The 27,677-nt window shown below is 50.5% G+C and overlaps 1 protein-coding gene across 1 annotated transcript in view; it reads left to right on the forward strand.

The window, feature by feature from the left end:
• LOC137353441 (protein cornichon homolog 3) overlaps positions 1 to 27,677 on the forward strand; it is a 235,295-nt gene that overhangs the window by 203,267 nt on the left and 4,351 nt on the right. Inside the window, exon 4 of the mRNA XM_068019739.1 lies at positions 22,381 to 22,493. Coding sequence (XP_067875840.1) covers positions 22,381 to 22,493 — 113 coding nt within the window. The remainder of the gene's footprint in view (positions 1 to 22,380; positions 22,494 to 27,677) is intronic.

The following is a 27,677-nucleotide window of genomic DNA, read 5'->3' on the forward strand; positions in this document are numbered from 1 at the left end:
CTGGAGCACTGAGCAGTGTAGCATTAGTAACTGGAGATGGAGAGGAAAGGTCAGTGGAGCACTGAGCAGTGTAGCATTGGTAACTGGAGATGGAGAGGAAAGGTCAGTGGAGCACTGAGCAGTGTAGCATTGGTAACTGGAGATGGAGAGCAAAGGTCAGTGTCGCATTAGTAACTGCAGATGGAGAGGAAAGGTCAGAGGAGCACTGAGCAGTGTAGCATTAGTAACTGGAGAGGGAGAGGAAAGGTCAGAGGAGCACTGAGCAGTGTAGCATTAGTAACTGGAGATGGAGAGGAAAGGTCAGAGGAGCACTGAGCAGTGTAGCATTAGTAACTGCAGATGGAGAGGAAAGGTCAGAGGAGCACTGAGCAGTGTAGCATTAGTAACTGGAGATGGAGAGGTAAGGTCAGAGGAGCACTGAGCAGTGTAGCATTAGTAACTGGAGATGGAGAGGTAAGGTCAGAGGAGCACTGAGCAGTGTAGCATTAGTAACTGGAGATGGAGAGGAAAGGTCAGTGGAGCACTGAGCAGTGTAGCATTGGTAACTGGAGATGGAGAGCAAAGGTCAGTGTAGCATTAGTAACTGCAGATGGAGAGGAAAGGTCAGAGGAGCACTGAGCAGTGTAGCATTAGTAACTGAAGAGGGAGAGGAAAGGTCAGAGGAGCACTGAGCAGTGTAGCATTAGTAACTGGAGATGGAGAGGAAAGGTCAGTGGAGCACTGAGCAATGTAGCATTAGTAACTGGAGAGTTAAGGTCAGAGGAGCACTGAGCAGTGTAGCAATAGTAACTGGAGAGGAAAGTTCAGAGCACTGAGCAGTGTAGCATTAGTAACTGGAGATGGAGAGGAAGGTTCAGTGGTGCACTGAGCAATGTAGCATTAGTAACTGGAGAGGAAAGGTCAGAGGAGCACTGAGCAGTGTAGCATTAGTAACTGGAGAGGGAGAGGAAAGGTCAGAGGAGCACTGAGCAGTGTAGCATTAGTAACTGCAGATGGAGAGGAAAGGTCAGAGGAGCACTGAGCAGTGTAGCATTAGTAACTGCAGATGGAGAGGAAAGGTCAGAGGAGCACTGAGCAGTTTAGCATTAGTAACTGGAGATGGAGAGGTAAGGTCAGAGGAGCACTGAGCAGTGTAGCATTAGTAACTGGAGATGGAGAGCAAAGGTCAGTGTAGCACTGAGCAGTGTAGCATTAGTAACTGGAGATGGAGAGGAAAGGTCAGAGGAGCACTGAGCAATGTAGCATTAGTAACTGGAGATGGAGAGCAAAGGTCAGTGGAGCACTGAGCAGTGTAGCATTGGTAACTGGAGATGGAGAGCAAAGGTCAGTGTAGCATTGGTAACTGGAGATGGAGAGGAAAGGTCAGAGGAGCACTGAGCAGTGTAGCATTAGTAACTGGAGATGGAGAGCAAAGGTCAGTGTAGCACTGAGCAGTGTAGCATTAGTAACTGAAGAGGGAGAGGAAAGGTCAGAGGAGCACTGAGCAGTGTAGCATTAGTAACTGGAGATGGAGAGGAAAGGTCAGTGGAGCACTGAGCAATGTAGCATTAGTAACTGGAGAGGAAAGGTCAGAGGAGCACTGAGCAGTGTAGCAATAGTAACTGGAGAGGAAAGTTCAGAGGAGCACTGAGCAGTGTAGCATTAGTAACTGGAGATGGAGAGGAAGGTTCAGTGGTGCACTGAGCAGTGTAGCATTAGTAACTGGAGAGGGAGAGGAAAGGTCAGAGGAGCAAAGGTCAAAGTGAAAGGGGAAATGTTGAGGGGGGATATGCGTGGAAAGTTCTTTACGCAGAGGGTGGTGGGCACCTGGAACGCGTTGCCAGCGGAGGTGGTAGACGCGGGCACGATGGAGTCTTTTAAGATGTATCTAGACAGATACATGAATGGGCAGGAAGAAAAGAGATACAGAACCTTAGAAAATAGGCGACATGTTTAGAGAGAGGATCTGGATCGGCGCAGGCTTGGAGGGCCGAAGGGCCTGTTCCTGTGCTGTAATTATCTTTGTTCTTTCTTTGTTCTTTAGCACTGAGCAGTGTAGCATTAGTAACTGGAGAGGGAGAGGAAAGGTCAGAGGAGCACTGAGCAGTGTAGCATTGGTAACTGGAGATGGAGAGGAAAGGTCAGAGGAGCAATGAGCAGTGTAGCATTAGTAACTGGAGAGGGAGAGGAAAGGTCAGTGGAGCACTGAGCAGTGCAGCATTAGTAACTGGAGAGGAAAGGTCAGAGGAGCACTGAGCAGTGTAGCATTAGTAACTGGAGAGGAAAGGTCAGAGGAGCACTGAGCAGTGCAGCATTAGTAACTGGAGAGGAAAGGTCAGAGGAGCACTGAGCAGTGTAGCATTAGTAACTGGAGATGGAGAGGAAAGGTCACTGGAGCACTGAGCAGTGTAGCATTAGTAACTGGAGATGGAGAGGAAAGGTCAGTGGAGCACTGAGCAGTGTAGCATTGGTAACTGGAGATGGAGAGGAAAGGTCAGTGGAGCACTGAGCAGTGTAGCATTGGTAACTGGAGATGGAGAGCAAAGGTCAGTGTCGCATTAGTAACTGCAGATGGAGAGGAAAGGTCAGAGGAGCACTGAGCAGTGTAGCATTAGTAACTGGAGAGGGAGAGGAAAGGTCAGAGGAGCACTGAGCAGTGTAGCATTAGTAACTGCAGATGGAGAGGAAAGGTCAGAGGAGCACTGAGCAGTGTAGCATTAGTAACTGGAGATGGAGAGTAAAGGTCAGAGGAGCACTGTGCAGTGTAGCATTAGTAACTGGAGAGGGAGAGGAAAGGTCAGAGGAGCACTGAGCAGTGTAGCATTAGTAACTGGAGATGGAGAGCAAAGGTCAGAGGAGCACTGAGCAATGTAGCATTAGTAACTGGAGATGGAGAGCAAAGGTCAGAGGAGCACTGAGCAGTGAAGCATTAGTAACTGGAGTAGGAGAGCAAAGGTCAGTGTAGCATTAGTAACTGCAGATGGAGAGGAAAGGTCAGAGGAGCACTGAGCAGTGTAGCATTAGTAACTGAACAGGGCGAGGAAAGGACAGAGCAGCACTGAGCAGTGCAGCATTAGTAACTGGAGAGGGAGAGGAAAGGTCAGAGGAGCACTGAGCAGTGTAGCATTAGTAACTGGAGAGGGAGAGGAAAGGTCAGAGGAGCACTGAGCAATGTAGCATTAGTAACTGGAGAGGGAGAGGAATGGTCAGAGGAGCACTGAGCAGTGTAGCATTCGTAACTGGAGAGGGAGAGGAAAGGTCAGTGGAGCACTGAGCAGTGTAGCATTAGTAACTGGAGATGGAGAGCAAAGGTCAGTGTAGCACTGAGCAGTGTAGCATTAGCAACTGGAGATGGAGAGGAAAGGTCAGAGGAGCACTGAGCAATGTAGCATTAGTAACTGGAGATGGAGAGCAAAGGTCAGTGTAGCACTGAGCAGTGTAGCATTAGTAACTGGAGATGGAGAGGAAAGGTCACTGGAGCACTGAGCAGTGTAGCATTAGTAACTGGAGATGGAGAGGAAAGGTCAGTGGAGCACTGAGCAGTGTAGCATTGGTAACTGGAGATGGAGAGGAAAGGTCAGTGGATCACTGAGCAGTGTAGCATTGGTAACTGGAGATGGAGAGCAAAGGTCAGTGTCGCATTAGTAACTGCAGATGGAGAGGAAAGGTCAGAGGAGCACTGAGCAGTGTAGCATTAGTAACTGGAGAGGGAGAGCAAAGGTCAGAGGAGCACTGAGCAGTGTAGCATTAGTAACTGCAGATGGAGAGGAAAGGTCAGAGGAGCACTGAGCAGTGTAGCATTAGTAACTGGAGATGGAGAGTAAAGGTCAGAGGAGCACTGTGCAGTGTAGCATTAGTAACTGGAGAGGGAGAGGAAAGGTCAGAGGAGCACTGAGCAGTGTAGCATTAGTAACTGGAGATGGAGAGCAAAGGTCAGAGGAGCACTGAGCAATGTAGCATTAGTAACTGGAGATGGAGAGCAAAGGTCAGAGGAGCACTGAGCAGTGAAGCATTAGTAACTGGAGTAGGAGAGCAAAGGTCAGTGTAGCATTAGTAACTGCAGATGGAGAGGAAAGGTCAGAGGAGCACTGAGCAGTGTAGCATTAGTAACTGAACAGGGCGAGGAAAGGACAGAGGAGCACTGAGCAGTGCAGCATTAGTAACTGGAGATGGAGAGGAAAGGTCAGTGGAGCACTGAGCAATGTAGCATTAGTAACTGGAGAGGAAAGGTCAGAGGAGCACTGAGCAGTGTAGCATTAGTAACTGGAGATGGAGAGCAAAGGTCAGTGTCGCATTAGTAACTGCAGATGGAGAGAAAAGGTCAGAGGAGCACTGAGCAGTGTAGCATAAGTAACTGCAGATGGAGAGGAAAGGTCAGAGGAGCACTGAGCAGTGTAGCATTAGTAACTGGAGAGGTATAGGAAAGGTCAGTGTAGCACTGAGCAGTGTAGCATTAGTAACTGGAGATGGAGAGCAAAGGTCAGTGGAGCACTGAGCAGTGTAGCATTGGTAACTGGAGATGGAGAGCAAAGGTCAGTGTCGCATTAGTAACTGCAGATGGAGAGGAAAGGTCAGAGGAGCACTGAGCAGTGTAGCATTAGTAACTGCAGATGGAGAGGAAAGTTCAGTGGTGCACTGAGCAGTGCAGCGTTAGTAACTGGAGAGGAAAGGTCAGAGGAGCACTGAGCAGTGTAGCATTAGTAACTGGAGAGGGAGAGGAAAGGTCAGAGGAGCACTGAGCAGTGTAGCATTAGTAACTGGAGAGGGAGAGGAAAGGTCAGAGGAGCACTGAGCAATGTAGCATTAGTAACTGGAGAGGGAGAGGAAAGGTCAGAGGAGCACTGAGCAGTGTAGCATTAGTAACTGGAGATGGAGAGGAAAGGTCAGAGGAGCACTGAGCAGTGTAGCATTGGTAACTGGAGAGGGAGAGGAAAGGTCAGAGGAGCACTGAGCAGTGTAGCATTAGTAACTGGAGAGGGAGAGGAAAGGTCAGAGGAGCACTGAGCAGTGTAGCATTAGTAACTGGAGATGGAGAGGAAAGGTCAGTGTAGCCCTGAGCAATGTAGCATTAGTAACTGCAGATGGAGAGCAAAGGTCAGTGTAGCACTGAGCAGTGTAGCATTAGTAACTGGAGATGGAGAGGAAAGGTCAGTGGAGCACTGAGCAATGTAGCAATCGTAACTGGAGATGGAGAGGAAAGGTCAGAGGAGCACTGAGCAGTGTAGCATTAGTAACTGGAGAGGGAGAGGAAAGGTCAGAGGAGCACTGAGCACTGTAGCATTAGTAACTGGAGAGGGAGAGGAAAGGTCAGAGGAGCACTGAGCAATGTAGCATTAGTAACTGGAGAGGGAGAGGAAAGGTCAGAGGAGCACTGAGCAGTGTAGCATTAGTAACTGGAGAGGGAGAGGAAAGGTCAGTGGAGCACTGAGCAGTGTAGCATTAGTAACTGGAGATGGAGAGCAAAGGTCAGTGTAGCACTGAGCAGTGTAGCATTAGCAACTGGAGATGGAGAGGAAAGGTCAGAGGAGCACTGAGCAATGTAGCATTAGTAACTGGAGATGGAGAGCAAAGGTCAGTGTAGCACTGAGCAGTGTAGCATTAGTAACTGGAGATGGAGAGGAAAGGTCAGTGGAGCACTGAGCAGTGTAGCATTGGTAACTGCAGATGGAGAGGAAAGGTCAGTGGAGCACTGAGCAGTGTAGCATTGGTAACTGGAGATGGAGAGCAAAGGTCAGTGTCGCATTAGTAACTGCAGATGGAGAGGAAAGGTCAGAGGAGCACTGAGCAGTGCAGCATTAGTAACTGGAGAGGGAGAGGAAAGGTCAGAGGAGCACTGAGCAGTGTAGCATTAGTAACTGCAGATGGAGAGGAAAGGTCAGAGGAGCACTGAGCAGTGTAGCATTAGTAACTGGAGATGGAGAGGAAAGGTCAGAGGAGCACTGTGCAGTGTAGCATTAGTAACTGGAGAGGGAGAGGAAAGGTCAGAGGAGCACTGAGCAGTGTAGCATTAGTAACTGGAGATGGAGAGCAAAGGTCAGAGGAGCACTGAGCAATGAAGCATTAGTAACTGGAGATGGAGAGCAAAGGTCAGAGGAGCACTGAGCAGTGTAGCATTAGTAACTGGAGTTGGAGAGCAAAGGTCAGTGTAGCACTGAGCAGTGTAGCATTAGTAACTGGAGATGGAGAGGAAAGGTCAGTGGAGCACTGAGCAGTGTAGCAATGGTAACTGGAGATGGAGAGCAAAGGTCAGTGTAGCATTAGTAACTGCAGATGGAGAGGAAAGGTCAGAGGAGCACTGAGCAGTGTAGCATAAGTAACTGGAGATGGAGAGGAAAGGTCAGAGGAGCACTGAGCAGTGTAGCATTAGTAACTGCAGATGGAGAGGAAAGGTCAGAGGAGCACTGAGCAGTGTAGCATTAGTAACTGGAAATGGAGAGGTAAGGTCAGAGGAGCACTGAGCAGTGTAGCATTAGTAACTGGAGATGGAGAGCAAAGGTCAGTGTAGCACTGAGCAGTGTAGCATTAGTAACTGGAGATGGAGAGCAAAGGTCAGTGTAGCATTAGTAACTGCAGATGGAGAGGAAAGGTCAGAGGAGCACTGAGCAGTGTAGCATTAGTAACTGAAGAGGGAGAGGAAAGGTCAGAGGAGCACTGAGCAGTGTAGCATTAGTAACTGGAGATGGAGAGGAAAGGTCAGTGGAGCACTGAGCAATGTAGCATTAGTAACTGGAGAGTTAAGGTCAGAGGAGCACTGAGCAGTGTAGCAATAGTAACTGGAGAGGAAAGTTCAGAGCACTGAGCAGTGTAGCATTAGTAACTGGAGATGGAGAGGAAGGTTCAGTGGTGCACTGAGCAATGTAGCATTAGTAACTGGAGAGGAAAGGTCAGAGGAGCACTGAGCAGTGTAGCATTAGTAACTGGAGAGGGAGAGGAAAGGTCAGAGGAGCACTGAGCAGTGTAGCATTAGTAACTGCAGATGGAGAGGAAAGGTCAGAGGAGCACTGAGCAGTGTAGCATTAGTAACTGCAGATGGAGAGGAAAGGTCAGAGGAGCACTGAGCAGTTTAGCATTAGTAACTGGAGATGGAGAGGTAAGGTCAGAGGAGCACTGAGCAGTGTAGCATTAGTAACTGGAGATGGAGAGCAAAGGTCAGTGTAGCACTGAGCAGTGTAGCATTAGTAACTGGAGATGGAGAGGAAAGGTCAGAGGAGCACTGAGCAATGTAGCATTAGTAACTGGAGATGGAGAGCAAAGGTCAGTGGAGCACTGAGCAGTGTAGCATTGGTAACTGGAGATGGAGAGCAAAGGTCAGTGTAGCATTGGTAACTGGAGATGGAGAGGAAAGGTCAGAGGAGCACTGAGCAGTGTAGCATTAGTAACTGGAGATGGAGAGCAAAGGTCAGTGTAGCACTGAGCAGTGTAGCATTAGTAACTGAAGAGGGAGAGGAAAGGTCAGAGGAGCACTGAGCAGTGTAGCATTAGTAACTGGAGATGGAGAGGAAAGGTCAGTGGAGCACTGAGCAATGTAGCATTAGTAACTGGAGAGGAAAGGTCAGAGGAGCACTGAGCAGTGTAGCAATAGTAACTGGAGAGGAAAGTTCAGAGGAGCACTGAGCAGTGTAGCATTAGTAACTGGAGATGGAGAGGAAGGTTCAGTGGTGCACTGAGCAGTGTAGCATTAGTAACTGGAGAGGGAGAGGAAAGGTCAGAGGAGCAAAGGTCAAAGTGAAAGGGGAAATGTTGAGGGGGGATATGCGTGGAAAGTTCTTTACGCAGAGGGTGGTGGGCACCTGGAACGCGTTGCCAGCGGAGGTGGTAGACGCGGGCACGATGGAGTCTTTAAGATGTATCTAGACAGATACATGAATGGGCAGGAAGAAAAGAGATACAGAACCTTAGAAAATAGGCGACATGTTTAGAGAGAGGATCTGGATCGGCGCAGGCTTGGAGGGCCGAAGGGCCTGTTCCTGTGCTGTAATTATCTTTGTTCTTTCTTTGTTCTTTAGCACTGAGCAGTGTAGCATTAGTAACTGGAGAGGGAGAGGAAAGGTCAGAGGAGCACTGAGCAGTGTAGCATTGGTAACTGGAGATGGAGAGGAAAGGTCAGAGGAGCAATGAGCAGTGTAGCATTAGTAACTGGAGAGGGAGAGGAAAGGTCAGTGGAGCACTGAGCAGTGCAGCATTAGTAACTGGAGAGGAAAGGTCAGAGGAGCACTAAGCAGTGTAGCATTAGTAACTGGAGAGGAAAGGTCAGAGGAGCACTGAGCAGTGCAGCATTAGTAACTGGAGAGGAAAGGTCAGAGGAGCACTGAGCAGTGTAGCATTAGTAACTGGAGATGGAGAGGAAAGGTCACTGGAGCACTGAGCAGTGTAGCATTAGTAACTGGAGATGGAGAGGAAAGGTCAGTGGAGCACTGAGCAGTGTAGCATTGGTAACTGGAGATGGAGAGGAAAGGTCAGTGGAGCACTGAGCAGTGTAGCATTGGTAACTGGAGATGGAGAGCAAAGGTCAGTGTCGCATTAGTAACTGCAGATGGAGAGGAAAGGTCAGAGGAGCACTGAGCAGTGTAGCATTAGTAACTGGAGAGGGAGAGGAAAGGTCAGAGGAGCACTGAGCAGTGTAGCATTAGTAACTGCAGATGGAGAGGAAAGGTCAGAGGAGCACTGAGCAGTGTAGCATTAGTAACTGGAGATGGAGAGTAAAGGTCAGAGGAGCACTGTGCAGTGTAGCATTAGTAACTGGAGAGGGAGAGGAAAGGTCAGAGGAGCACTGAGCAGTGTAGCATTAGTAACTGGAGATGGAGAGCAAAGGTCAGAGGAGCACTGAGCAATGTAGCATTAGTAACTGGAGATGGAGAGCAAAGGTCAGAGGAGCACTGAGCAGTGAAGCATTAGTAACTGGAGTAGGAGAGCAAAGGTCAGTGTAGCATTAGTAACTGCAGATGGAGAGGAAAGGTCAGAGGAGCACTGAGCAGTGTAGCATTAGTAACTGAACAGGGCGAGGAAAGGACAGAGGAGCACTGAGCAGTGCAGCATTAGTAACTGGAGATGGAGAGGAAAGGTCAGTGGAGCACTGAGCAATGTAGCATTAGTAACTGGAGAGGAAAGGTCAGAGGAGCACTGAGCAGTGTAGCATTAGTAACTGGAGATGGAGAGCAAAGGTCAGTGTAGCATTAGTAACTGCAGATGGAGAGAAAAGGTCAGAGGAGCACTGAGCAGTGTAGCATAAGTAACTGCAGATGGAGAGGAAAGGTCAGAGGAGCACTGAGCAGTGTAGCATTAGTAACTGGAGAGGTATAGGAAAGGTCAGTGTAGCACTGAGCAGTGTAGCATTAGTAACTGGAGATGGAGAGCAAAGGTCAGTGGAGCACTGAGCAGGGTAGCATTGGTAACTGGAGATGGAGAGCAAAGGTCAGTGTCGCATTAGTAACTGCAGATGGAGAGGAAAGGTCAGAGGAGCACTGAGCAGTGTAGCATTAGTAACTGCAGATGGAGAGGAAAGTTCAGTGGTGCACTGAGCAGTGCAGCATTAGTAACTGGAGAGGAAAGGTCAGAGGAGCACTGAGCAGTGTAGCATTAGTAACTGGAGAGGGAGAGGAAAGGTCAGAGGAGCACTGAGCAGTGTAGCATTAGTAACTGGAGAGGGAGAGGAAAGGTCAGAGGAGCACTGAGCAATGTAGCATTAGTAACTGGAGAGGGAGAGGAAAGGTCAGAGGAGCACTGAGCAGTGTAGCATTAGTAACTGGAGATGGAGAGGAAAGGTCAGAGGAGCACTGAGCAGTGTAGCATTGGTAACTGGAGAGGGAGAGGAAAGGTCAGAGGAGCACTGAGCAGTGTAGCATTAGTAACTGGAGAGGGAGAGGAAAGGTCAGAGGAGCACTGAGCAGTGTAGCATTAGTAACTGGAGATGGAGAGGAAAGGTCAGTGTAGCCCTGAGCAATGTAGCATTAGTAACTGCAGATGGAGAGCAAAGGTCAGTGTAGCACTGAGCAGTGTAGCATTAGTAACTGGAGATGGAGAGGAAAGGTCAGTGGAGCACTGAGCAATGTAGCAATCGTAACTGGAGATGGAGAGGAAAGGTCAGAGGAGCACTGAGCAGTGTAGCATTAGTAACTGGAGAGGGAGAGGAAAGGTCAGAGGAGCACTGAGCACTGTAGCATTAGTAACTGGAGAGGGAGAGGAAAGGTCAGAGGAGCACTGAGCAATGTAGCATTAGTAACTGGAGAGGGAGAGGAAAGGTCAGAGGAGCACTGAGCAGTGTAGCATTAGTAACTGGAGAGGGAGAGGAAAGGTCAGTGGAGCACTGAGCAGTGTAGCATTAGTAACTGGAGATGGAGAGCAAAGGTCAGTGTAGCACTGAGCAGTGTAGCATTAGCAACTGGAGATGGAGAGGAAAGGTCAGAGGAGCACTGAGCAATGTAGCATTAGTAACTGGAGATGGAGAGCAAAGGTCAGTGTAGCACTGAGCAGTGTAGCATTAGTAACTGGAGATGGAGAGGAAAGGTCAGTGGAGCACTGAGCAGTGTAGCATTGGTAACTGCAGATGGAGAGGAAAGGTCAGTGGAGCACTGAGCAGTGTAGCATTGGTAACTGGAGATGGAGAGCAAAGGTCAGTGTCGCATTAGTAACTGCAGATGGAGAGGAAAGGTCAGAGGAGCACTGAGCAGTGCAGCATTAGTAACTGGAGAGGGAGAGGAAAGGTCAGAGGAGCACTGAGCAGTGTAGCATTAGTAACTGCAGATGGAGAGGAAAGGTCAGAGGAGCACTGAGCAGTGTAGCATTAGTAACTGGAGATGGAGAGGAAAGGTCAGAGGAGCACTGTGCAGTGTAGCATTAGTAACTGGAGAGGGAGAGGAAAGGTCAGAGGAGCACTGAGCAGTGTAGCATTAGTAACTGGAGATGGAGAGCAAAGGTCAGAGGAGCACTGAGCAATGAAGCATTAGTAACTGGAGATGGAGAGCAAAGGTCAGAGGAGCACTGAGCAGTGTAGCATTAGTAACTGGAGTTGGAGAGCAAAGGTCAGTGTAGCACTGAGCAGTGTAGCATTAGTAACTGGAGATGGAGAGGAAAGGTCAGTGGAGCACTGAGCAGTGTAGCAATGGTAACTGGAGATGGAGAGCAAAGGTCAGTGTAGCATTAGTAACTGCAGATGGAGAGGAAAGGTCAGAGGAGCACTGAGCAGTGTAGCATAAGTAACTGGAGATGGAGAGGAAAGGTCAGAGGAGCACTGAGCAGTGTAGCATTAGTAACTGCAGATGGAGAGGAAAGGTCAGAGGAGCACTGAGCAGTGTAGCATTAGTAACTGGAGATGGAGAGGTAAGGTCAGAGGAGCACTGAGCAGTGTAGCATTAGTAACTGGAGATGGAGAGCAAAGGTCAGTGTAGCACTGAGCAGTGTAGCATTAGTAACTGGAGATGGAGAGCAAAGGTCAGAGGAGCACTGAGCAATGTAGCATTAGTAACTGGAGATGGAGAGCAAAGGTCAGAGGAGCACTGAGCAGTGAAGCATTAGTAACTGGAGTAGGAGAGCAAAGGTCAGTGTAGCATTAGTAACTGCAGATGGAGAGGAAAGGTCAGAGGAGCACTGAGCAGTGTAGCATTAGTAACTGAACAGGGCGAGGAAAGGACAGAGGAGCACTGAGCAGTGCAGCATTAGTAACTGGAGATGGAGAGGAAAGGTCAGTGGAGCACTGAGCAATGTAGCATTAGTAACTGGAGAGGAAAGGTCAGAGGAGCACTGAGCAGTGTAGCATTAGTAACTGGAGATGGAGAGCAAAGGTCAGTGTAGCATTAGTAACTGCAGATGGAGAGAAAAGGTCAGAGGAGCACTGAGCAGTGTAGCATAAGTAACTGCAGATGGAGAGGAAAGGTCAGAGGAGCACTGAGCAGTGTAGCATTAGTAACTGGAGAGGTATAGGAAAGGTCAGTGTAGCACTGAGCAGTGTAGCATTAGTAACTGGAGATGGAGAGCAAAGGTCAGTGGAGCACTGAGCAGGGTAGCATTGGTAACTGGAGATGGAGAGCAAAGGTCAGTGTCGCATTAGTAACTGCAGATGGAGAGGAAAGGTCAGAGGAGCACTGAGCAGTGTAGCATTAGTAACTGCAGATGGAGAGGAAAGTTCAGTGGTGCACTGAGCAGTGCAGCATTAGTAACTGGAGAGGAAAGGTCAGAGGAGCACTGAGCAGTGTAGCATTAGTAACTGGAGAGGGAGAGGAAAGGTCAGAGGAGCACTGAGCAGTGTAGCATTAGTAACTGGAGAGGGAGAGGAAAGGTCAGAGGAGCACTGAGCAATGTAGCATTAGTAACTGGAGAGGGAGAGGAAAGGTCAGAGGAGCACTGAGCAGTGTAGCATTAGTAACTGGAGATGGAGAGGAAAGGTCAGAGGAGCACTGAGCAGTGTAGCATTGGTAACTGGAGAGGGAGAGGAAAGGTCAGAGGAGCACTGAGCAGTGTAGCATTAGTAACTGGAGAGGGAGAGGAAAGGTCAGAGGAGCACTGAGCAGTGTAGCATTAGTAACTGGAGATGGAGAGGAAAGGTCAGTGTAGCCCTGAGCAATGTAGCATTAGTAACTGCAGATGGAGAGCAAAGGTCAGTGTAGCACTGAGCAGTGTAGCATTAGTAACTGGAGATGGAGAGGAAAGGTCAGTGGAGCACTGAGCAATGTAGCAATCGTAACTGGAGATGGAGAGGAAAGGTCAGAGGAGCACTGAGCAGTGTAGCATTAGTAACTGGAGAGGGAGAGGAAAGGTCAGAGGAGCACTGAGCACTGTAGCATTAGTAACTGGAGAGGGAGAGGAAAGGTCAGAGGAGCACTGAGCAATGTAGCATTAGTAACTGGAGAGGGAGAGGAAAGGTCAGAGGAGCACTGAGCAGTGTAGCATTAGTAACTGGAGAGGGAGAGGAAAGGTCAGTGGAGCACTGAGCAGTGTAGCATTAGTAACTGGAGATGGAGAGCAAAGGTCAGTGTAGCACTGAGCAGTGTAGCATTAGCAACTGGAGATGGAAAGGAAAGGTCAGAGGAGCACTGAGCAATGTAGCATTAGTAACTGGAGATGGAGAGCAAAGGTCAGTGTAGCACTGAGCAGTGTAGCATTAGTAACTGGAGATGGAGAGGAAAGGTCAGTGGAGCACTGAGCAGTGTAGCATTGGTAACTGCAGATGGAGAGGAAAGGTCAGTGGAGCACTGAGCAGTGTAGCATTGGTAACTGGAGATGGAGAGCAAAGGTCAGTGTCGCATTAGTAACTGCAGATGGAGAGGAAAGGTCAGAGGAGCACTGAGCAGTGCAGCATTAGTAACTGGAGAGGGAGAGGAAAGGTCAGAGGAGCACTGAGCAGTGTAGCATTAGTAACTGCAGATGGAGAGGAAAGGTCAGAGGAGCACTGAGCAGTGTAGCATTAGTAACTGGAGATGGAGAGGAAAGGTCAGAGGAGCACTGTGCAGTGTAGCATTAGTAACTGGAGAGGGAGAGGAAAGGTCAGAGGAGCACTGAGCAGTGTAGCATTAGTAACTGGAGATGGAGAGCAAAGGTCAGAGGAGCACTGAGCAATGAAGCATTAGTAACTGGAGATGGAGAGCAAAGGTCAGAGGAGCACTGAGCAGTGTAGCATTAGTAACTGGAGTTGGAGAGCAAAGGTCAGTGTAGCACTGAGCAGTGTAGCATTAGTAACTGGAGATGGAGAGGAAAGGTCAGTGGAGCACTGAGCAGTGTAGCAATGGTAACTGGAGATGGAGAGCAAAGGTCAGTGTAGCATTAGTAACTGCAGATGGAGAGGAAAGGTCAGAGGAGCACTGAGCAGTGTAGCATAAGTAACTGGAGATGGAGAGGAAAGGTCAGAGGAGCACTGAGCAGTGTAGCATTAGTAACTGCAGATGGAGAGGAAAGGTCAGAGGAGCACTGAGCAGTGTAGCATTAGTAACTGGAGATGGAGAGGTAAGGTCAGAGGAGCACTGAGCAGTGTAGCATTAGTAACTGGAGATGGAGAGCAAAGGTCAGTGTAGCACTGAGCAGTGTAGCATTAGTAACTGGAGATGGAGAGGTAAGGTCAGAGGAGCACTGAGCAGTGTAGCATTAGTAACTGGAGATGGAGAGGAAAGGTCAGTGGAGCACTGAGCAGTGTAGCATTGGTAACTGGAGATGGAGAGCAAAGGTCAGTGTAGCATTAGTAACTGCAGATGGAGAGGAAAGGTCAGAGGAGCACTGAGCAGTGTAGCATTAGTAACTGAAGAGGGAGAGGAAAGGTCAGAGGAGCACTGAGCAGTGTAGCATTAGTAACTGGAGATGGAGAGGAAAGGTCAGTGGAGCACTGAGCAATGTAGCATTAGTAACTGGAGAGTTAAGGTCAGAGGAGCACTGAGCAGTGTAGCAATAGTAACTGGAGAGGAAAGTTCAGAGCACTGAGCAGTGTAGCATTAGTAACTGGAGATGGAGAGGAAGGTTCAGTGGTGCACTGAGCAATGTAGCATTAGTAACTGGAGAGGAAAGGTCAGAGGAGCACTGAGCAGTGTAGCATTAGTAACTGGAGAGGGAGAGGAAAGGTCAGAGGAGCACTGAGCAGTGTAGCATTAGTAACTGCAGATGGAGAGGAAAGGTCAGAGGAGCACTGAGCAGTGTAGCATTAGTAACTGCAGATGGAGAGGAAAGGTCAGAGGAGCACTGAGCAGTTTAGCATTAGTAACTGGAGATGGAGAGGTAAGGTCAGAGGAGCACTGAGCAGTGTAGCATTAGTAACTGGAGATGGAGAGCAAAGGTCAGTGTAGCACTGAGCAGTGTAGCATTAGTAACTGGAGATGGAGAGGAAAGATCAGAGGAGCACTGAGCAATGTAGCATTAGTAACTGGAGATGGAGAGCAAAGGTCAGTGGAGCACTGAGCAGTGTAGCATTGGTAACTGGAGATGGAGAGCAAAGGTCAGTGTAGCATTGGTAACTGGAGATGGAGAGGAAAGGTCAGAGGAGCACTGAGCAGTGTAGCATTAGTAACTGGAGATGGAGAGCAAAGGTCAGTGTAGCACTGAGCAGTGTAGCATTAGTAACTGAAGAGGGAGAGGAAAGGTCAGAGGAGCACTGAGCAGTGTAGCATTAGTAACTGGAGATGGAGAGGAAAGGTCAGTGGAGCACTGAGCAATGTAGCATTAGTAACTGGAGAGGAAAGGTCAGAGGAGCACTGAGCAGTGTAGCAATAGTAACTGGAGAGGAAAGTTCAGAGGAGCACTGAGCAGTGTAGCATTAGTAACTGGAGATGGAGAGGAAGGTTCAGTGGTGCACTGAGCAGTGTAGCATTAGTAACTGGAGAGGGAGAGGAAAGGTCAGAGGAGCAAAGGTCAAAGTGAAAGGGGAAATGTTGAGGGGGGATATGCGTGGAAAGTTCTTTACGCAGAGGGTGGTGGGCACCTGGAACGCGTTGCCAGCGGAGGTGGTAGACGCGGGCACGATGGAGTCTTTTAAGATGTATCTAGACAGATACATGAATGGGCAGGAAGAAAAGAGATACAGAACCTTAGAAAATAGGCGACATGTTTAGAGAGAGGATCTGGATCGGCGCAGGCTTGGAGGGCCGAAGGGCCTGTTCCTGTGCTGTAATTATCTTTGTTCTTTCTTTGTTCTTTAGCACTGAGCAGTGTAGCATTAGTAACTGGAGAGGGAGAGGAAAGGTCAGAGGAGCACTGAGCAGTGTAGCATTGGTAACTGGAGATGGAGAGGAAAGGTCAGAGGAGCAATGAACAGTGTAGCATTAGTAACTGGAGAGGGAGAGGAAAGGTCAGTGGAGCACTGAGCAGTGCAGCATTAGTAACTGGAGAGGAAAGGTCAGAGGAGCACTGAGCAGTGTAGCATTAGTAACTGGAGAGGGAGAGGAAAGGTCAGAGGAGCACTGAGCAGTGTAGAATTAGTAACTGGAGAGGAAAGGTCAGTGTAGCACTGAGCAATGTAGCATTAGTAACTGGAGAGGGAGAGGAAAGGTCAGAGGAGCACTGAGCAGTGTAGCATTAGTAACTGGAGAGGGAGAGGAAAGGTCAGAGGAGCACTGAGCAGTGTAGAATTAGTAACTGGAGAGGAAAGGTCAGTGTAGCACTGAGCAATGTAGTAGCATTAGTAACTGGAGAGGGAGAGGAAAGGTCAGAGGAGCACTGAGCAGTGTAGCATTAGTAACTGGAGAGTGAGAGGAAAGGTCAGAGGAGCACTGAGCAGTGTAGAATTAGTAACTGAAGATGGAGAGGAATGGTCAGAGGAGCACTGTGCAGTGTAGCATTAGTAACTGGAGATGGAGAGGAAAGGTCAGAGGAGCATTGAGCAGTGTAGCATTAGTAACTGGAGAGGGAGAGGAAAGGTCAGAGGAGCACTGAGCAGTGTAGAATTAGTAACTGAAGATGGAGAGGAATGGTCAGAGGAGCACTGAGCAGTGTAGCATTAGTAACTGGAGATGGAGAGGAAAGGTCAGAGGAGCACTGAGCAGTGTAGCATTAGTAACTGGAGATGGAGAGGAAAGGTCAGAGGAGCACTGAGCATTGTAGCATTAGTAACTGGAGATGGAGAGGAAAGGTCAGAGGAGCACTGAGCAGTGTAGCATTAGTAACTGGAGAGGGAGAGGAAAGGTCAGAGGAGCACTGAGCAATGTAGCATTAGTAACTGGAGAGGGAGAGGAAAAGTCAGAGGAGCACTGAGCAGTGGAGCATTCGTAACTGGAGAGGAAAGGTCAGAGGAGCACTGAGCAGTGTAGCATTAGTAATTGGAGAGGGAGAGGTAAGGTCAGAGGAGCACTGAGCAGTGTAGAATTAGTAACTGAAGATGGAGAGGAATGGTCAGAGGAGCACTGTGCAGTGTAGCATTAGTAACTGCAGATGGAGAGGAAAGGTCAGAGGAGCACTGAGCAGTGTAGCATTAGTAACTGGAGATGGAGAGGAAAGGTCAGAGGAGCACTGAGCAGTGTAGCATTAGTAACTGGAGAGGAAAGGTCTGAGGAGCACTGAGCAGTGTAGCATTAGTAATTGGAGAGGGAGAGGAAAGGTCAGAGGAGCACTGAGCAATGTAGCATTAGTAACTGGAGATGGAGAGGAAAGGTCAGAGGAGCACTGAGCAGTGTAGCATTAGTAAGTGGAGAGGGAGAGGAAAGGTCAGAGGAGCACTGAGCAGTGTAGCATTAGTAACTGGAGAGGAAAGGTCAGAGGAGCACTGAGCAGTGTAGCATTAGTAACTGGAGAGGGAGAGGAAAGGTCAGAGGAGCACTGAGCAGTGTAGCATTAGTAACTGGAGAGGGAGAGGAAAGGTCAGAGGAGCACTGAGCAGTGTAGCATTAGTAACTGGAGAGGGAGAGGAAAGGTCAGAGGAGCACTGAGCAGTGTAGCATTAGTAACTGGAGAGGGAGAGGAAAGGTCAGAAGAGCACTGAGCAGTGTAGCATTAGTAACTGGAAAGCGTGAGGAAAGGTCAGAGGAGCACTGAGCAGTGCAGCATTAGTAACTGGAGATGGAGAGGAAAGGTCAGAGGAGTACTGAGCAATGTAGCATTAGTAACTGGAGAGGAAAGGTCAGAGGAGCACTGAGCAGTGTAGCATTAGTAACTGGAGATGGAGAGGAAAGGTCAGAGGAGCATTGAGCAGTGTAGCATTAGTAACTGGAGAGGGAGAGGAAAATTCAGAGGAGCACTGAGCAGTGTAGCATTAGTAACTGGAGATGGAGAGGAAAGGTCAGAGGAGCATTGAGCAGTGTAGCATTAGTAACTGGAGAGGGAGAGGAAATTTCAGAGGAGCACTGAGCAGTGTAGCATTAGTAACTGGAGAGGGAGAGGAAAGGTCAGAGGAGCACTGAGCAATGTAGCATTAGTAACTGGAGATGGAGAGGAAAGTCAGAGGAGCATTGAGCAGTGCAGCATTAGTAACTGGAGAGGGAGAGGAAAATTCAGAGGAGCACTGAGCAGTGTAGCATTAGTAACTGGAGAGGGAGAGGAAAGGTCAGAGGAGCACTGAGCAGTGTAGCATTAGTAACTGGAGATGGAGAGGAAAGGTCAGAGGAGCACTGAGCAATGTCGCATTAGTAACTGGAGAGGGAGAGGAAAGGTCAGAGGAGCACTGAGCAGTGTAGCATTAGTAACTGGAGAGGAAAGGTCAGAGGAGCACTGAGCAGTGTCGGATTAGTAACTGGAGATGGAGAGGAAAGGTGAGTTGTAGAGAGGCTGCTGAAAGGTCAATGGGCTTGTGAATAGCAGGCCTGTTTGTGTATCGTCTGGAAGCACAATAAAATGAGTGGCAAATCTGTCAAAGATCTCTGCCTGCAGGATTAGCCTGTGACCTCTACGTTGATGATTGGAAAATCAACAGTTTGGTTAATTCTTCGAGGGTCACAGAGAAGTTGCTAATAGCAACATCAGTGCGTCCCCATGGTAACGGGATTTTCTATGTTCCTGAGAGCATTGGTAGAAAATACAGTTAACATTAGTTCAGGTCGCTCCGTGTGCAGAGCCAGTCATTTATTTATTCCTAACGTTCTGTCTTGTGTCTGTGTACTGAAGTCTGGCTATCCACTATGGAGGGTAATTGCACTTTTGCCAGGTCCTCGCTTCCCCCGACATCTACACTTTCCAACAGGGTAACCAGTTTGTCCTCTTCCCTGACACTAGCGGTGGTGAGGCTGATTGGAATAACCCCCTTACCGTTCTGTCTGAGCCGAACTCACCAAGCACAGACCCGGGATCTAACCCAGGTACTTTCTGGTCTGACACTGAACAAGACTGTTCACAACCTCAATGTTCTGTTTGACCCTGAGATGAGCTTCTGCCCCATACCCTCTCCATCACCAAGACCGGCTACTTCCACCTCTGTCACCTCGCCCTTCTCCATCCCTGTCTCGGCTGCTGAAACCCTCCATGCCTCTGTTCCCTCCAGACCTGACTATTCCAATGCACTCTGGTCTTCCATCTTCCACCCTCTGCAAACTCATCCAAAACTCTGCTGCTTGTATCACACCAAATCCCGTTCACCCATTACCCCAGAGCTCACTGACCTACACTGGCTCCCAGTATGGCAACACCTCAATTCAAAATTCTCATCCTTGTTTCCAAATCCTTCCATGGCCTCACCCCTCCCTATCTCTGTAATCTCCTCCAGTCCTAAAACACTCCAAGATATCTGCGCTCAATCTAATTCTGGCCTCTTGAGCATCTCCAATTTTAATCACTCCACTCTCTATATTGAGGATTGGATAAGGAAAATATAAAAAAGGAGGCTTATGGCAGATTCAGAGGGCTGAAAACAGTGGAGGTCCTAGAAGAGTATAGGACGTGTAGAGGGGTACTTAAAAAAGTAATTAGGAGAGCAAAGAGGGGGCATCAAAAAACACTGGTGGGCAAGATAAAGGAAAATCCCAAGGCATTTTATAAGTATATTAAGGGCAAGAGGATAACCAGGGAAAGAGTAGGGCCCATTAAGGACAAAAGTGAAAAGTGGCAATCTGTGTGTGGAGCCAGTGGACAAAGATGAGGTTTTAAATGATTACTTTTCATCTGTGTTCACAATGGAGAAGGACGATGTAGGTGTAGATCTCAGGGAGGGGAATTGTGATGGACTTGAACATATTAGCGTTGAAAGGGAGGAGGTATTAGCGTTTTTAGCGGGCTTAAAAGTAGATAAATCCCCAGACCCAGATGAGATGTATCCCAGGGTGTTATGTGAGGCAAGGGAGGAGATTATAGGGGCTTTGACACAAATTTTCAAATCCTCTCTGGCCACAGGAGAGGTACCAGAGGACTGGAGGACAGCGAATGTGGTACCATTATTCAAGAAGGGTAGTAGGGATAAACCAGCTACTTACAGGCCAGTGAGTCTAACATCAGTGGTAGGGAAACTATCGGAAAAAATTCTGAGGGACAGGATTAATCTCTACTTGGAGAGGCAGGGATTAATCAAGGATTGTCAGAATGGCTTTGTCAGGGGGAGATCAAGTCTAATAAATTTGATTGAATTTTTCAAGGAGGTGATTAGATGTGTAGATGAGGGTAAAGCCATTGATGTAGGCTTCATGGACTTCAGTAAGACATTTGATAAGGTCCTGCATCGGAGATTGGTTAAGAAGGTAAGAGCCCATGAGATCCAGGGAAATTTGGCAAAGTGGATCCAAAATTGGCTTCGTGGCAGGAGGCAGAGGGTGATGGTCGAGGGTAGTTTTTGCGATTGGAAGCCTGTGACCAGTGGTGTACCACAGGGATCGGTGCTGGAACCCTTGCTGTTTGTAGTGTACATTAATGATTTAGACATGAATATAGGCGGTATGATCAGTAAGTTCACAGATGACACAAAAATTAGTGGTGCCGTAAATAGTGAGGAGGAAAGCCTTAGATTACAGGACGATATAGAAGGGTTAGTAAGATGGGCGGAGCAGTAGCAAATGGAATTTAATCCTGAGAAGTGTGAGGTGATGCATTTTGGGTGAACTAACAAGGCAAGGGGATATACAGTGGATGGTAGGACCGTAGGAAGTACAGAGGGTCAGAGGGGCCTTGGTGTACTTGTCCATAGATCACTGAAGGCAGCAGCGCAGGTAGATAAAGTGGTTTGGAAGGCATATGGGAGACTTGCCTTTATGAGTCGAGGCATAGAATATAAGGGAGGTTATGATGGAGCTGTATAAAACGCTAGTTAGGTCACAGCTGGAGTACTGTGTACAGTTCTGATCACACTATAGGAAGGATGTGATTGCACTGGAGAGGGTGCAGAGGAGATTCACCAGGATGTTGCCTGGGCTGGAGCATTTCAGCTATGAAGAGAGACTGGATAGGCTAGGGTTATTTTCCTTAGAACAGAGAAGGCTGAGGGGGGGACCTGATTGAGGTATACAAAATAATGAGGGGCATAGATATGGTAGTTAGGAAGAAACGTTTTCCCTTAGCGGAGGGGTCAATAACCAGGGGATATAGATTTAAGGTAAGAGGCAGGAGGTTCAGAGGGGATTTGAGGAAATGTTTTTTCACCCAGGTTGGAATCTGGAACACACTGCCTGAAGGGGTGGTAGAGGCAGGAACCCTCACAACATTTAAGAAGTATTTAGATGAGCATGTGAAATGCCATAGCATACAAGGCTATGGGCCAAGTGCTGTAAAATGGGATTAGAACAGCTAGGTGCTTGATGGCCGGCACAGACATGATGGACCGAAGGGTCTGTTTCTGTGCTGTATAACTCTATGACTCTATGACTATGAAAGCCAAAGAGAGCGACGGCGAGCGAGAGAGAAAGCGTGACAGAAAGAGAAGGCAAAAGATCAAAAAGAGAGCAAGAGAAAGCAAAAAGGTGAGAAAAAGAATGCAAAAGAGAGACAGAAAGCTAAAGAGAGACAGCGGAAGAGGGAGAAAGTGACTGAGTGAAAGAAAGAAAGTGCGCAAGTGAGAGACAGTCATAGAATGAAATCATGGAATCATAGAATGGCTACAGCACAGAAGGAGGCCATTTGGCTCTCTATAATAGCTACTCAGCTAGTCCCACTCCCTCACTTGTTCCCCATAGCCCTGCAAATGTTTTCTCTTCAGATAATTATTCAATTCCCTTTTGAAAGCCACAATTGAACCTGCCTCCACCACACTGTCTGGCAGTGCATTCCAGATCCGAACTATTTGCTGCATGAAACAGTTTTTCCTCATATTGCCACTGGTTCTCTTGGCTTAAGCCTGTGTCCTCTGGTTCTGGACCCTTCTGCCAATAGGAACAGTTTCTCCCTGGCGATCTCTCTCCCCGGCGATCTCTCTCTGTCCAGACCCCCTCATGATTTTGAACATCTCTATCAAATCTCCTCCCAGCTTCTCCAAACTATCCATGTAACTGAAGTCCCTCATCCCTGGAACCATTCTCGTAAATCTTTTCTGCTCCCTCTCTAATGCCTTCATATCCTTCCTAAAGTGTGGTGCCCAGAATTAGACATAACACTTGGCTGAGGTCGAACTGGTGTTTTCTAAAGGTTCATCATAACTTCCTTGCTTTTGTACTCTATGCTTCTATTTATAAAACCCAGAATCCAGTATGCCTTTTTATCCACTTTCTCAACCTGCCCTGCCACCTTCAACAATTTGTACACATATACGGAAAGGGAGAGAGAGCGCAAAAGGTAGAGAAAGCAAGAGGGAGAAAAAGCAAGAGAGAGGGAGAGAGAGAAAAAGAGAGAAAGAAAGTAAGACAGAAAGAAATGAGACAGAGAAAGAAAACAAGAGATAGAAAGTGAAAGAAAGCAAGAGAGAGTGCAAATGAGAGAGAAAGCGAGAGAGGCAGAGAGAAAGAGAGTGAGCAGAGAGAGTGCAAAAGAAAGAGGTGGGAGCGCAAGAGAACAAAACAAATCTGGATAAATAAAAGAAAGCGAGGGAAAGTCAATGTGGAGAGTTTTGTTATTGTTGAGTGCTTGTGTTAACCTTCCCATTCTTTCCCGATGTAGCTGGTGCTTCCAGAATATTCCATCCATGGATTGTTCTGCATCATGTTCTTGTGCGCACAGGAATGGCTGACACTGGGTCTCAATATTCCCCTGCTCTTCTATAACCTTTGGAGGTGAGTCTGACAACGTCTTACTCCGATCAATTTACCAACATGTCAAGCAAATTTTATTAATGAGGTGCATAGATGGTCAACCTTGGCTCCAACAGGAGAACTCCATTTCCCATCCAGCAGCCAGCAGATTGAATTGCAAGGGAGTGATCACCAGGGAGAGAGAGATCACAGGGTAAAGAGATCACTGGGAGAAGAGAGATCGCTGGGGGAGAGAGATTGCCAGGGAGAGAGAGATCGCCGGTGGAAGAGAAATCACCAGAGAGAGAGATCGCCGGAGGGAAAGAAATCGCCAGGGAGAGAGAGAGATCGCGGTGGGGAGAGAGAGAGATCGCGGTGGGGAGAGAGAGATCGCGGTGGAGAGAGAGAGATCGCGGTGGAGAGAGAGAGATCGCGGTGGTGAGAGAGAGATCGCGGGGGGGAAAGAGATCGGGGGGGGGAAAGAGATCGGGGGGGGGAAAGAGATCGGGGGGGGGAAAGAGATCGGGGGGGGAAAGAGATCGCGGGGGGGGAAAGAGATCGCGGGGGGGGAAAGAGATCGCGGGGGGGGAAAGAGATCGCGGGGGGAAAGAGATCGCGGGGGGAAAGAGATCGCAGGGGGGAAAGAGATCGCAGGGGGGAAAGAGATCGCAGGGGGGAAAGAGATCGCAGGGGGGAAAGAGATCGCAGGGGGGAAAGAGATCGCAGGGGGGAAAGAGATCGCAGGGGGGAAAGAGATCGCAGGGGGGAAAGAGATCGCAGGGGGGAAAGAGATCGCAGGGGGGAAAGAGATCGCAGGGGGGAAAGAGATCGCAGGGGGGAAAGAGATCGCAGGGGGGAAAGAGATCGCAGGGGGGAAAGAGATCGCAGGGGGGAAAGAGATCGCAGGGGGGAAAGAGATCGCAGGGGGGAAAGAGATCGCAGGGGGGAAAGAGATCGCAGGGGGGAAAGAGATCGCAGGGGGGAAAGAGATCGCAGGGGGGAAAGAGATCGCAGGGGGGAAAGAGATCGCAGGGGGGAAAGAGATCGCAGGGGGGAAAGAGATCGCAGGGGGGAAAGAGATCGCAGGGGGGAAAGAGATCGCAGGGGGGAAAGAGATCGCAGGGGGGAAAGAGATCGCAGGGGGGAAAGAGATCGCAGGGGGGAAAGAGATCGCAGGGGGGAAAGAGATCGCAGGGGGGAAAGAGATCGCAGGGGGGAAAGAGATCGCAGGGGGGAAAGAGATCGCAGGGGGGAAAGAGATCGCAGGGGGGAAAGAGATCGCAGGGGGGAAAGAGATCGCAGGGGGGAAAGAGATCGCAGGGGGGAAAGAGATCGCAGGGGGGAAAGAGATCGCAGGGGGGAAAGAGATCGCAGGGGGGAAAGAGATCGCAGGGGGGAAAGAGATCGCAGGGGGGAAAGAGATCGCAGGGGGGAAAGAGATCGCAGGGGGGAAAGAGATCGCAGGGGGGAAAGAGATCGCAGGGGGGAAAGAGATCGCAGGGGGGAAAGAGATCGCAGGGGGGAAAGAGATCGCAGGGGGGAAAGAGATCGCAGGGGGGAAAGAGATCGCAGGGGGGAAAGAGATCGCAGGGGGGAAAGAGATCGCAGGGGGGAAAGAGATCGCAGGGGGGAAAGAGATCGCAGGGGGGAAAGAGATCGCAGGGGGGAAAGAGATCGCAGGGGGGAAAGAGATCGCAGGGGGGAAAGAGATCGCAGGGGGGAAAGAGATCGCAGGGGGGAAAGAGATCGCAGGGGGGAAAGAGATCGCAGGGGGGAAAGAGATCGCAGGGGGGAAAGAGATCGCAGGGGGGAAAGAGATCGCAGGGGGGAAAGAGATCGCAGGGGGGAAAGAGATCGCAGGGGGGAAAGAGATCGCAGGGGGGAAAGAGATCGCAGGGGGGAAAGAGATCGCAGGGGGGAAAGAGATCGCAGGGGGGAAAGAGATCGCAGGGGGGAAAGAGATCGCAGGGGGGAAAGAGATCGCAGGGGGGAAAGAGATCGCAGGGGGGAAAGAGATCGCAGGGGGGAAAGAGATCGCAGGGGGGAAAGAGATCGCAGGGGGGAAAGAGATCGCAGGGGGGAAAGAGATCGCAGGGGGGAAAGAGATCGCAGGGGGGAAAGAGATCGCAGGGGGGAAAGAGATCGCAGGGGGGAAAGAGATCGCAGGGGGGAAAGAGATCGCAGGGGGGAAAGAGATCGCAGGGGGGAAAGAGATCGCAGGGGGGAAAGAGATCGCAGGGGGGAAAGAGATCGCAGGGGGGAAAGAGATCGCAGGGGGGAAAGAGATCGCAGGGGGGAAAGAGATCGCAGGGGGGAAAGAGATCGCAGGGGGGAAAGAGATCGCAGGGGGGAAAGAGATCGCAGGGGGGAAAGAGATCGCAGGGGGGAAAGAGATCGCAGGGGGGAAAGAGATCGCAGGGGGGAAAGAGATCGCAGGGGGGAAAGAGATCGCAGGGGGGAAAGAGATCGCAGGGGGGAAAGAGATCGCAGGGGGGAAAGAGATCGCAGGGGGGAAAGAGATCGCAGGGGGGAAAGAGATCGCAGGGGGGAAAGAGATCGCAGGGGGGAAAGAGATCGCAGGGGGGAAAGAGATCGCAGGGGGGAAAGAGATCGCAGGGGGGAAAGAGATCGCAGGGGGGAAAGAGATCGCAGGGGGGAAAGAGATCGCAGGGGGGAAAGAGATCGCAGGGGGGAAAGAGATCGCAGGGGGGAAAGAGATCGCAGGGGGGAAAGAGATCGCAGGGGGGAAAGAGATCGCGGGGGGGAAAGAGATCGCGGGGGGGAAAGAGATCGCGGGGGGGAAAGAGATCGCGGGGGGGAAAGAGATCGCGGGGGGGAAAGAGATCGCGGGGGGGAAAGAGATCGCGGGGGGGAAAGAGATCGCGGGGGGGAAAGAGATCGCGGGGGGGAAAGAGATCGCGGGGGGGAAAGAGATCGCGGGGGGGAAAGAGATCGCGGGGGGGAAAGAGATCGCGGGGGGGAAAGAGATCGCGGGGGGGAAAGAGATCGCGGGGGGGAAAGAGATCGCGGGGGGGAAAGAGATCGCGGGGGGGAAAGAGATCGCGGGGGGGAAAGAGATCGCGGGGGGGAAAGAGATCGCGGGGGGGAAAGAGATCGCAGGGGGGAAAGAGATCGCAGGGGGGAAAGAGATCGCAGGGGGGAAAGAGATCGCAGGGGGGAAAGAGATCGCAGGGGGGAAAGAGATCGCAGGGGGGAAAGAGATCGCAGGGGGGAAAGAGATCGCAGGGGGGAAAGAGATCGCAGGGGGGAAAGAGATCGCAGGGGGGAAAGAGATCGCAGGGGGGAAAGAGATCGCAGGGGGGAAAGAGATCGCAGGGGGGAAAGAGATCGCAGGGGGGAAAGAGATCGCAGGGGGGAAAGAGATCGCAGGGGGGAAAGAGATCGCAGGGGGGAAAGAGATCGCAGGGGGGAAAGAGATCGCAGGGGGGAAAGAGATCGCAGGGGGGAAAGAGATCGCAGGGGGGAAAGAGATCGCAGGGGGGAAAGAGATCGCAGGGGGGAAAGAGATCGCAGGGGGGAAAGAGATCGCAGGGGGGAAAGAGATCGCAGGGGGGAAAGAGATCGCAGGGGGGAAAGAGATCGCAGGGGGGAAAGAGATCGCAGGGGGGAAAGAGATCGCAGGGGGGAAAGAGATCGCAGGGGGGAAAGAGATCGCAGGGGGGAAAGAGATCGCAGGGGGGAAAGAGATCGCAGGGGGGAAAGAGATCGCAGGGGGGAAAGAGATCGCAGGGGGGAAAGAGATCGCAGGGGGGAAAGAGATCGCAGGGGGGAAAGAGATCGCAGGGGGGAAAGAGATCGCAGGGGGGAAAGAGATCGCAGGGGGGAAAGAGATCGCAGGGGGGAAAGAGATCGCAGGGGGGAAAGAGAGGTCGCTAGAGAGAGAGATTTGCCGGGGGAGAGGGAGAGATTTGCCGGGGGAGAGGGAGAGATTGCCGGGGGAGAGGGAGAGATTGCCGGGGGAGAGGGAGAGATTGCCGGGGGAGAGGGAGAGATTGCCGGGGGAGAGGGAGAGATTGCCGGGGGAGAGGGAGAGATTGCCGGGGGAGAGGGAGAGATTGCCGGGGGAGAGGGAGAGATTGCCGGGGGAGAGGGAGAGATTGCCGGGGGAGAGGGAGAGATCGCCAGGGGGAGAGAGATCGCCAGGGGGAGAGAGATCGCCAGGGGGAGAGAGATCGCCAGGGGGAGAGAGATCGCCAGGGGGAGAGAGATCAACAGGGGGAGAGAGATCAACAGGGGGAGAGAGATCAACAGGGGGAGAGAGATCAACAGGGAGAGAGAGATCAACAGGGAGAGAGAGATCAACAGGGAGAGAGAGATCAACAGGGAGAGAGAGATCAACAGGGAGAGAGATCAACAGGGGGAGAGAGATTGCCGGGGGGAGAGAAATCAGAGAGAGAGATCGCCAGGGGGAGAGAGATCGCCAGGGGGGAAAGAGATCGCCAGGGGGGAAAGAGATCGCCAGGGGGGAAAGAGATCGCCAGGGAGAGAGAGAGCAACAGGGAGAGAGAGAGCAACAGGGAGAGAGAGAGCAACAGGGAGAGAGAGAGAGAGCAACAGGGAGAGAGAGAGAGAGCAACAGGGAGAGAGAGAGAGAGCAACAGGGAGAGAGATCGCCAGGGGGAGAGAGATCGCCAGGGGGAGAGAGATCGCCAGGGGGAGAGAGATCGCCAGGGGGAGAGAGATCGCCAGGGGGAGAGAGATCGCCAGGGGGAGAGAGATCAACAGGGGGAGAGAGATCAACAGGGGGAGAGAGATCAACAGGGGGAGAGAGATCAACAGGGGGAGAGAGATCAACAGGGGGAGAGAGATCAACAGGGGGAGAGAGATCAACAGGGGGAGAGAGATCAACAGGGGGAGAGAGATCAACAGGGGGAGAGAGATCAACAGGGAGAGAGAGATCAACAGGGGGAGAGAGATCAACAGGGGGAGAGAGATCAACAGGGGGAGAGAGATCAACAGGGGGAGAGAGATCAACAGGGGGAGAGAGATCAACAGGGGGAGAGAGATCAACAGGGGGAGAGAGATCAACAGGGGGAGAGAGATCAACAGGGGGAGAGAGATCAACAGGGGGAGAGAGATCAACAGGGGGAGAGAGATCAACAGGGGGAGAGATCAGCAGGGGGAGAGATCAACAGGGGGAGAGATCGCCCGGGAGAGAGAGATCGCCCGGGAGAGAGAGATCGCCAGGGAGAGAGCGATCGCCAG

Source organism: Heterodontus francisci, chromosome 3 (assembly GCF_036365525.1).
Source record: "Heterodontus francisci isolate sHetFra1 chromosome 3, sHetFra1.hap1, whole genome shotgun sequence".
Taxonomy (NCBI): domain Eukaryota; kingdom Metazoa; phylum Chordata; class Chondrichthyes; order Heterodontiformes; family Heterodontidae; genus Heterodontus; species Heterodontus francisci.